Source organism: Chelonoidis abingdonii, chromosome 11 (assembly GCF_003597395.2).
Source record: "Chelonoidis abingdonii isolate Lonesome George chromosome 11, CheloAbing_2.0, whole genome shotgun sequence".
Lineage (NCBI taxonomy): Eukaryota > Metazoa > Chordata > Testudines > Testudinidae > Chelonoidis > Chelonoidis abingdonii.
In genome coordinates this window covers 17,194,606-17,204,179 of record NC_133779.1, presented here as the reverse complement: position 1 = coordinate 17,204,179, position 9,574 = coordinate 17,194,606, and the positions used below count along the sequence as shown (strand labels likewise).

General features: G+C 66.0%; 1 protein-coding gene across 1 annotated transcript in view; it reads right to left on the bottom strand.

The window, feature by feature from the left end:
• PRR12 (proline rich 12) overlaps positions 1-9,574 on the bottom strand; it is a 20,090-nt gene that overhangs the window by 4,473 nt on the left and 6,043 nt on the right. Inside the window, exons 3-10 of the mRNA XM_075070541.1 lie at positions 6,322-9,574; positions 5,381-5,679; positions 4,725-4,897; positions 3,942-4,178; positions 3,108-3,233; positions 2,593-2,726; positions 1,998-2,467; positions 1,673-1,821 (exon numbers count right to left, since the gene is read on the bottom strand). Coding sequence (XP_074926642.1) covers positions 1,673-1,821; positions 1,998-2,467; positions 2,593-2,726; positions 3,108-3,233; positions 3,942-4,178; positions 4,725-4,897; positions 5,381-5,679; positions 6,322-9,574 — 4,841 coding nt within the window. The remainder of the gene's footprint in view (positions 1-1,672; positions 1,822-1,997; positions 2,468-2,592; positions 2,727-3,107; positions 3,234-3,941; positions 4,179-4,724; positions 4,898-5,380; positions 5,680-6,321) is intronic.

Here is a 9,574-nt window from a genome sequence, read left to right as displayed (position 1 = left end):
GAAGCCACTGGTCCTTGAATCCAGCTGGGGGTAGAGGAGCAAACTGAACAGAACTTTGAGCAAGTCACTTGCCCAGGCAGCAAGTCCCATGACACCCGTGGCCAAGGGCAGTGTCCCCCCTCATCCTGGCTAATAACCACTGACCCACCCACCTGCCCAGTCAGCCAGTTCCAGCTCCAGTGACTTCCGTGGCCAAGGGCAGCGTCCCTGCCCATCCTGGCTAATAACCACTGACCCACACGCCCAGTCAGCCAGTCCCAGCTCCAGTGACACCCGTGGCCAGGGGCAGCGTCCCTGCCCATCCTGGCTAATAACCACTGATGGATCCACCCTCCAGCTCCTGATCTCGTTCTTTTCTGAACCCTTTCGGCCTGACAACATCCCCTGGCAAGGAGTTCCACAGGTTAACAGTTCGCTGGGTGACGAAATACTTCCTTAGGTTTGTTTTCAACCCACTGCCTGGTAATTTCATCGGGTGACCCCTTGTTTTCTGTGTTATAAAAAAGGGTAAATAACACGTCCCTAGTCACTTGCTTGACAATAGTCTCCTTCATCCCTCTCCTTACTCGTCTCTTTTCCAAGCTGAACCAGCCCCGGCTTTTTCATCTCTCCTCATATGGAAGCTGTTCTGGCCCCTAAGTGTTTTTGTCGCCGTTCTCCGCCACCTTTGCAATCCGAGTGGGTCTTTTTTGAGATGGGGCGACTAGAACGGGATGCAGTATTGGGGGTGTGGGCGTGCCATGGATTTATATAGCAGCATTGGATATTGATTCATGTATTATCTATCCCTTTCCAACAGCGGTTCGCTTTTCTGACGGCCGCTGCCCACTGAGCGGACGTTTGCCGAGAATGACCTGCAATGACTCCCAGAGCTCCTGCTTGAGTGTGACCAGCTCATTCAGGCCCCGGCCTTGCGTATGTAGAGTGGGGATTCGATCGACCCCAAATTTCACCTCCAGCTCGGTGAGGTCCCTTTGTAACTCTTCACGGGCTGCTTCAGACTGATTTATCCTGCATCATTTTGTGTCAGCTGCAAACTCAGCCGCCTCCCTGATTCCCCCTTTTCCCAGCTCACTTATGCCCATGTTGAGACACGCTGGGCCCAGTGCAGACCCCCAGGGGACCCTGCTATTCACCTCTCTCCAGTCTGAAAACTGACCCTTTATTCCACCCCTTTGTTTCCTGTCTTTCCCCAGTTACTGACCCGCGAGGGATCTTCCCCCTTATCCCATGACGGCTTAGTTCGTTTAAGAGCCTTGGGTGAGGGACCTTGTCACAGGCTTTCTGAAAGTCTAAGGATGCTGGCTCCCCCTTGTCCACGTGTCGACCCCCTGGAGGAATTCTAATAAGATCGGTGAGGCGTGATTTTCCTTTCCAAAAGCCAACACATCACGTCTGTCTGTGTCTGACCCTGCTGTTCTTCACCACAGTTTTAACCACTTTGCCCGGTACTGAAGTTGGGCTCATTGGCCTGGAAATGCCAGGATCACCCCTGGGACCTTTTTTAAAAATCGGCATCACATGAGCTCCCCTCCAGTCATCTGGGCCAGAGGCTGAGTTAAGCGATTGGTGACACACCCTAGTGACTAGTTGCTGGTTGCTTTTTAAATTCTCTTTTGGCCCAATGATCCTTTTGCACTTGACTTGCCAGAGCTTAGGCCAATTTCCTCACTGGGATTTGACTTTTGAAGGACGCCTTTTCCTCTCTAACCTCCTCTTTCACTCTGTTCTTTTGCCATGGGGGCGTTTTCTCTGGTTCTCTATTTCTCTTTCTCTGGGGTTTTCCCAGGCCTCTCCTGCAGTGGGGCCGGATGGGGTGTCCTGTACCCAGGGGGGAGGGAATGGGGGTGACCCCAGTAACATGGGAAAAAGGACGGGGTAGGATTGGAGCTGGACGGAGGAGCCGTGGAGCCAGCCCTGCCCTGGCCCCGTGGAAGGCTGGCACCGTGGCTTGAACCGACCGGCCAGAGCTGGGCCCTGGCGCTATGACTCCCCACTCTTCCCTCCCCCCGCACGCCCCCCAGGCTCACCCTCCTCGCTCTGCTGGTCCGGGCTGGACTCCGAGTCCGAGGAGGACGCAGCCTCCTTCAGCCATTTTTTCCTCTTCTTCGGAGGCGGCTCCGCCTTTACCTTGGCGGGTTTGGGTTTGGGTTTGGGGGCACCAGCCGGAGCAGCCTTAGCGGGGGCGGGCGCCGGGGGCTCTGTCTTCTCCGCTTTGGGGGCCTTGTCAGCCTTGGCCGGCTTGTCTGCCCGGGGCGGCTTCTCGGCCCGCTCTGCCTTGGGGGGCTTGTCCAGCTTGGGGGCCCGCTCCACCTTCTCTGGCTTGGGGCCCTTCTCCGGCTTGGGGCCTTTCTCCGGCTTGGGGCCCTTCTCCGGCATCTCCGCCCGCTCCGACGCTTCCGGTTGCTTCTCGGCCTTGGCTGGGGCCAGGACCTTGGGGCCTGAAGTCTTGGGCTGATTTTGCCTCCTGCACAGGGCGGGAAGGGGGCCCGTTAGGGAGCCCAGAACCGGAGCCCCAGCCCAGAGGGGGCAGGAAACATGCCAGGGAGGGGTCAGGGTGTACCCCCCTCCCTCTCTGCACCCCCCCCTCACCTCACGGCCTGCAGCGGCCGGTGCCAGGGCTTCTTGGAGCAAACGCGTACGTAATCCTTCTTGTTGATGTTCTCCAGGAACTTCACGTAGAGACGCTGGTAGCGGTTCTTGGCATCCCCAAAATAGCCCAGGTACTTGGTGGGGGAGAGGGGAGCAGAGATCAGGGAGGAGAGAGGAAAGGCACGGGAGGGAGGAGGCTGCTTCTGGGGTGTCTTCGACTCCCCCGTCCGAAAGAGGAGCCGGGAACAGAGACGGAAACTTCTCTCCCCAGTGTCCCCGTCCCCACTGGGAACGTGGCCCCCAGGCACCCCGTCCTCATGGGACACGGCCCCCAGGCACCCCATCCTCATGGGACACGGCCCCGCCACCAGGATCTTCCCCCTAGTGAGCATCCCCCGGGGGTGACGCAGGAAAAGCCCTAGGCTGGCTTGGGATGGGGCACCAGGGGTCTGTCAGTGGGGTGGGGCAGGGTCACCCCCATGCTCTGGGGACGGAGGGGGGCAGGGGACACTCACGTTGCTGGTGGCACAAAACTGCCGCTGCCCGTCCTTGATCTCGGGGGTGAATTTCTGCAGCAGGGCTTTCTGCACCCGCCAGATGGGGGGCGGCTCCCGGCCTGTCTGCAATGCCAGCTGGAGACACGGGGGGAGAAGGGGTCACAGCCTCCTGCTAGCCCAGCCCTGCCCCCCGCTCCACTCTGCCAGTGCCTCTCACTCCCGACCTGCAGCCCCTGCCAGCCCAGCCCTGGTCACACACCCCCAGCCCTGCCAGTGCCTCTCACTCCCGACCCGCAGCCCCTGCCAGCCCCGCCCTGCCGGTGCCCGTCACTCCCGACCCGCAGCCCCTGCCAGCCCCGCCCTGCCGGTGCCCGTCACTCCCGACCCGCAGCCCCTACCAGCCCAGCCCTGGTCACACACCCCCAGCCCTGCCGCTCCACCCCGACGCAGCCCCTGCACACCCGCCAAGAGGAAAGGCGATTGGAGGGGGGGGGGGGGAAGGAAACAGGGGGGATGAGGGGGCTAAGGAATTGCAGAACCGCAGGTGCCCTCACTCTCCGACCCGCAAGCCCGAGCAGCCCAGCCCTGGTAAACACACCTCAGCCCTGCGAGTGCCCTCACTCCCTGACCGCGCATCCTGGCAGCCCAGCCCTGCGGTGCCCTCATCCACGCTCCGCAAGCCCCTGCCAGCCCAAGCCCTGCGTGCCCCTCACTCCCGACCCCTGCCAGCCCCCTGCCGGTGCCCAGCCTGCGACCCGCTCCCCCAGCCCGCTGCCTGCACCTCACACTCGACACTGCAGCCTCTGCCAGCCAGCCTGCCGTTGCCATCGTCACTCCGACCCCGGCCCCCACCTTGAAGGGCCTGGATGTCCTCCAGCGGATGATGACGAATTCGTCCCGTTCCCGGAAGATCCCTCCCCCCACTTCTCTGCCTCTCTCCTCATCCGTCTCAGCCGCACACGGCTGCGTCTCCTGCTTCTTGCCAGTGCAGGGCCGTGCGTCCTCGGTTCTCCAGGTCGGGGAGGCTGGCGCGGGGGCCTCGGAGTGGCGGGGGGTTCGGGGGCGAGGCGGGACGCGGCCGGGGGGCTCCTGCTGGAGGCCTCAGAGGGCACGGACTGGGCGCTTCTCCACCACGGGAATCTGTGGGTGGGAGGGAGCATGGTTAGTGCAGGTGAGGGGTGTGACCCTCTACCAGTATGCTGTGGGCACCCGTCCCCGCCGGGGCATGGACTGACGGTGGGGTGGGGGGGTCAGAGGTGCTCTGGGGAATTCAGGGTGTGGACTGGGTCCTGGGGAACGACACGGGTGGGGTCATCCCCGGGGGACCAAAGTGAGTGGGGCGGGTCTAGAGAGCTGGGGGGGGGGACCAGGGGAGCAAGGGACTGGGGGACCCATACAGGGAAAAGGGGCACCCCAACAAGGTTTGAGGGTACTCTATAACGGAGTAGAGGGATTCAGCGAGCCCCAGACAAGAGGGACCGGTAGAGGAAGCGGGTGTTCAGGGATGTGGGGAAGCGGGCAAGAAAGCCGCGGCTACTGGGGGACACAGGACACGGATGCTGGGACACCCCAGAAGACGCAGGGTGGAGAGAATGCACGGGCCATGGCGCAGGGAGGCATGGGGTGCAGGAATACCCGGTAAGACATAGGGGACATGGGTGGAAGCCAGCGGTGGACGTGGAGTGGGGAATGCAGGGCAGGGGAGATGTGGCAGAGAAGCCCCACTAGCGGGATGTTAGGCAGGGGATCATCCAGGAGGTGCAGGTGGTATGGGGCAGGGGGGATGCGAGGCAGGAAATCCACAGGGGCTGCAGGGCAGGAAAGAAACATGGGGAGGAGATGCAAGGGGATATAGGTGGGCAAACCTGGGGATTGGGCGGGGGGATGCAAGGTCCCGCGAGGCAGGGGAGCCCGGGGATGCAAGTGGGAACCCAGGAGGATGCGGGGTCCCACAGGTCAGGGTCCGCACGAGGCAGGGGGACCCCAGGCGAGGCAGAACGGGAGGAGCAGGGTCCTGCGAGTAGGCGATCTCCGGGATTGCGACCCGGGGGATGCGGGTCCGTGAGGCAGGGGAGGCCCAGGGGGATGTGAATGTGGGATCCCCTGGAGGATGCAGGTCCGAGGCAGGGGGACCCCAGGGAGAGCAGGCGGGGAGAGCAAGGGTCCCATGAGGTAGGGGATCCCGGGGACGTGGGCCGGGAATCCAGGTCCGCGAGGCAGGGGCCCCAGGGTGATGTGAAGTGGGGAACCCCGGGGGGACGTGGAGCCACCGAGCCCGTCGCCCTTCTTGCCTCGCGGGTCGTCCAGGGCGGAGATGGCGACGAGATGCTCTTCTGTAGGTCCTGTTCTTTTGCCCACGAGTCTCCTCGTCGGAGGAAAACGAGGGCAGCGTCTCCAGCGGTGCGTTTCAGCTCCTCTGTCCAGTCGCTTGCAGGGCTGGTGCAGCTCATGACCGCCCTCGCCCTCGGCTTGCCCATCCAGCGCCCCCGACAGCAGGGGGGCACCAGACACGCGAGGGGCTGGGCCGCGGGTGGTCGGGGTCTTGGGGGGGCTGGCGCGGCCGTGCGGCAGCTGCTGCCCGTTCGCCTGACTGAGGAAGTCCAGGAAGGAAGCCATGAACACCCGACTTCATCTCCGCTGCTTCTCTCCACCTCCGATAATTTGCCTTGATCTTCTCCGCCGTCTGAGCTGCGTGTCTTAGCCCTGGTCGGGCGCCGCCCGGGGGGCGGTCAGGCTTGTGGCCCCTCTCGCCGCCCTTGGAACCGCAGCTTGATCTGCGAAGAGAGCGGGCTCGGGGGGACAGCCCAGCCAGGAGGCTGCCTCCTTCTCCAGGCTCCTGCCGCCCCAGGCCCCAACGCTGGGAGACTCGTCCCCCAGGCCCCCCCGACATCCCTCAATAGATCAGCTTGCTCGGAACAAAAGACAGCCCCTCACCGCCAGCCAGGGCCGCCCCCCATCCAAACCCTCCCTCCCAGCAGGGCCCCGCCCCAGATCCTTCCTCCACCAGACCCCTACCCCTACAAAGCCTCCCTCCATCCACCCCTTGTCTCCTGAGTCAGGGCCACCCCAAGTCCCCCCCCTCCGTCTAAAAGCCAGGCCCCCCCCCCGCCCCTCCCAGCCAGGCCCTGCCCCCTTACCTGAGCGGCTTGAGGGCGGATCAGCACGCAGCCCCTCCTTCGCCCTCCTCGCCCCTCTTGCCGCCCCCTTCCCCCTGCCCGGGGCTATCTTGCACCGTCGGGGGTCAGGACGCGTGGGCTTCAGCCAGGGGCGGATGGGGCGCGCCGCGGGCGGGGGCCCGTCCGCTGGGCTTGGGTGGGCTTGCGCCCGCTTCTTGGGGCCGTCGGCGGCGCTGTGGTGGGGGCAGAAGTCGATGTCGCCCATGGGGCTGAGGCTGGGCCGCGCCCGGCAGCTGGAGATAAGGTCGGGCAGCAGGTCGGGCAGGCGCCGGCTGTTGAGGCGGATGTCGGCCGGGACATCGGCCTTGTCCTCGTCGTCCTGGAACTCGTACTCCTGGGCGTAGGCCTTCTTGGGGGGCTGGAATGGGGGGTCCCGCTTCTTGAGCAGGTGGAAGGAGGTCGTCTTCAGCAGCTTCTTGGGCTTGGAGGAGCAGAAGATGGGCGAGGTCAGGCCTGGCTTGGCCGCCCCCTCCGGCCCCCCGTGGCCTGCCTGGATCAGCCCCAGCGGCTCGGCGTTGACGGTGGAGGGCAGCTCGTGTTTGACCGGCTCCATGGCCAGGTGGGAGCCATCCCCACCCTCGCTGGGGCAATAGCCCTGGTAGCCCTGGCCGGCCGGCAGCATGTCGTAGCCGCCGGCCCCCCCCTTCAGGCCCTCGGCCCGCTCCAGGCTGGGCGGCTCGTCCTCCCCGCAGCTGGGCTTGGGGAAGTCGTCGGGGCCACAGGCCCCCGGTCCGAACATGTCCTCCATGCCGGGGAAGAAGCTGCGGTCCTCGTCCTGCAGCAGCGAGTCGGGGAAGCAGATGGAGGTGAGGGGCACGAAGCGCTGCTTGGAGCCCTGTGGGCTGGGGCTCTCAAACTGGTCCTTGGCCTCCAGCTGGGCCTGGGGCACCTGCTGGGAGGAGTCAGGCTCCAGGCCGGCCCCACCCTGGCCCAGGTGGGACTCCAGGCTCAGGTCGGGCTCCAGGAAGTCCTGGATCTCCTGGGACTGGCCCAGCACCTCCATGTTCTCCGCCTGCAGCTGGCCCTGGAGCTGGGGTGACTGCTGGGGGTCCAGGCCCTGCGACCGGACATGGGCTTGGTGCAGGTGAGCTTCCAGAGCCTGCAGCTGGAGCTGGGGCGAGGGGGGCTCGGGCGGGTGCAGGCGCTGCGGCTCCAGCAGGTGCACCTTGGCCCGGGGATGCAGCTGGCTCTGGGTGTGCGTCAGCACCGACTGCAGCAGCTGGGACTGCTGCTGCTGCTGCTGCTGCTGGGGGGGCAGGGAGAGCTGGGGCAGGTCGGGGGACGAGTCCAGCAGCAGCGGCGCCCCCTGCTGGCCGGGCAGCAGCTCCATGGGTGGGGGCTCGCCCACCATGCGGTGGGGCTGGGGGCCGTGCTCGGGGGTCTTCTGCAGGTAGGAGTGGGCCTGGCCCAGGTCCTTGGCCCCAGCCTGCAGGTGCTCCACCGACTTCTTCATGTCCTGGGCGTAGCTGTCCAAGGAGCCGGCCTGGTGCGTGTAATGCACCACGGAGGTGGCGAGCGCTTCTGGGGTGGAGCGGGCGTGGGGCCGCTCCCCTTTCTTCTTCTCCTTCAGGCCCTGCAGGGACAGCTCCAGGCCCTGGCTGTCCAGGTTGGAGTTGGTGCGGATGACGCTCTGCAGGTGGTAGCGCTCCTCCGACTTGCTGAGCCCCCCGTAAGCCAGCCCCTTGGCCCCCCGCTCCTCACACTGCACCAGCCCCTCGGCTGGCCCTCGGGGGGGCGGCGTCTGGGACTGCAGCAAGTGCTGAATGAGGAAATCCTCGTCCTCCGCCCGCTCGGCCGCCAGCAGGTCCGACTCGGCCTTGGCCTTGCCATAGGAGGCTGCCCGCTCCACGCCTGGGTAGCTCTGCCCGTGCGCCGGCTGCATGAAGGAAGGCGACAGCACTGACGTCAGGTACTTCTGGGATTGCCCGGGCGAGTTCACGCTCTGGGGCCGGGCGGCCGTGGGCGACTGCAGGGGTCGGCCGATCTGTGAGGGGCTGGAGTCGGGGAGGCTCTGCCCGTGGGCGTAGCCGATGGGCTGCGGGTGGCTGGGCATGGCAGGGGAGTGACCGGTGCTGTAGCTCAGCGAGGGGCTGGCGGTGGGCATGCCCTGGGAGTGGGCCGGCCCGTAGCTGGGGGTCTGGCTCACCGAGACGTGGGGCTCGGCCTGGACGCTGTAACCCACCGTCGACAGCCCCTGCAGCTGCTCCGGAGAGAAGGCCTGGCTCTGACTCACGCAGGGCTGCAGCCCCTGCCCAGCCTGCCCGCCCTGCCCGCCCGGCTGGGCCTGTCCCGGGCCGTAGCTCTGGGCCTTGCTGACGCTGGTCAGGTCCTGCGCCTGGCTGCCACTGAACTGGGAGGCCTGGCTGACAGAGGAGAGGCTCTGGGGCTGGCTGACGGCGTAGCTCTGGGGCTGGCTCATGGACAGAAGGCTCTGGGGCTGGCCGGGCGAGTAGGCCTGGGACTGGCTGGCGATGACCGAGCTGGGCTTGGCGACGGAGACGGAGAAGCTGCTTTGGCACTTGGGGGTGGCGGTGGAGCGGGGGGTCTGGCGGGAGGCCGAGTAGCTCTTGGATTTGGAGGAGCCGCCGGCGGCTGCGCCCGAGTAGCCGGGAGACTGGATAATGGGCCGGTAGCTCTGCCCGGGTTCCTGGCGGGGGGCCTGCGGTGGCTTCTGGGAGCCCTCGGAGCCGGCAGGCGAGGGTTCGCCCAGCGGGCTGCAGGAGAGGCCGGCGCGGTGGGACATCTGCTGGTAGCTGCCCCCGCAGCTCAGGTAGTGCTGCAGGGAGTGAGCTGCGGGCAGCTGCGGCTGGGCGCTGGAGGGGCGCTGGTAGTGCTTGATGACGCTGTCCTGCCGGGGGATGGCCCGCTCCATGGAGGCGGCGGGCGAGCTGGAGAAGACCGAGGTGTTGTACAGCTGCGAGGACTGGTCCGAGGGGGGCCCGAGGGAGGACGAGAGCAGGTTGAACTGGGAGGGCAGGTGGCGGGAGGCCGACTCCTGGGCACTGCGGTAGGCCGAGCTCTGGGAGGGCAGCCCGGTGCCCAGCACGGCACTGCCCAGCCGGTCGAAGCTGAGGGAGGAGGGGACGCTGGCCTGGGAGGATTTGATGTGCAGCAGCGGGTCATGCGGGGACAGGAGCCCGTTGGAGCTGGGGCTGAAGGCCGCGTCCTGCAGGCTGAGCGAGGAGGTGACCGGGAAGCTGCGCCCGCTGAAGGAGGCCGGGTGCTGGTAGGCCGACAGCGCCGAGGACGACGGGAAGGTGCCCGAGCCGGGGATGGCGCCCGAGATGAAGAGCTCAGCGGGGGCCGGAG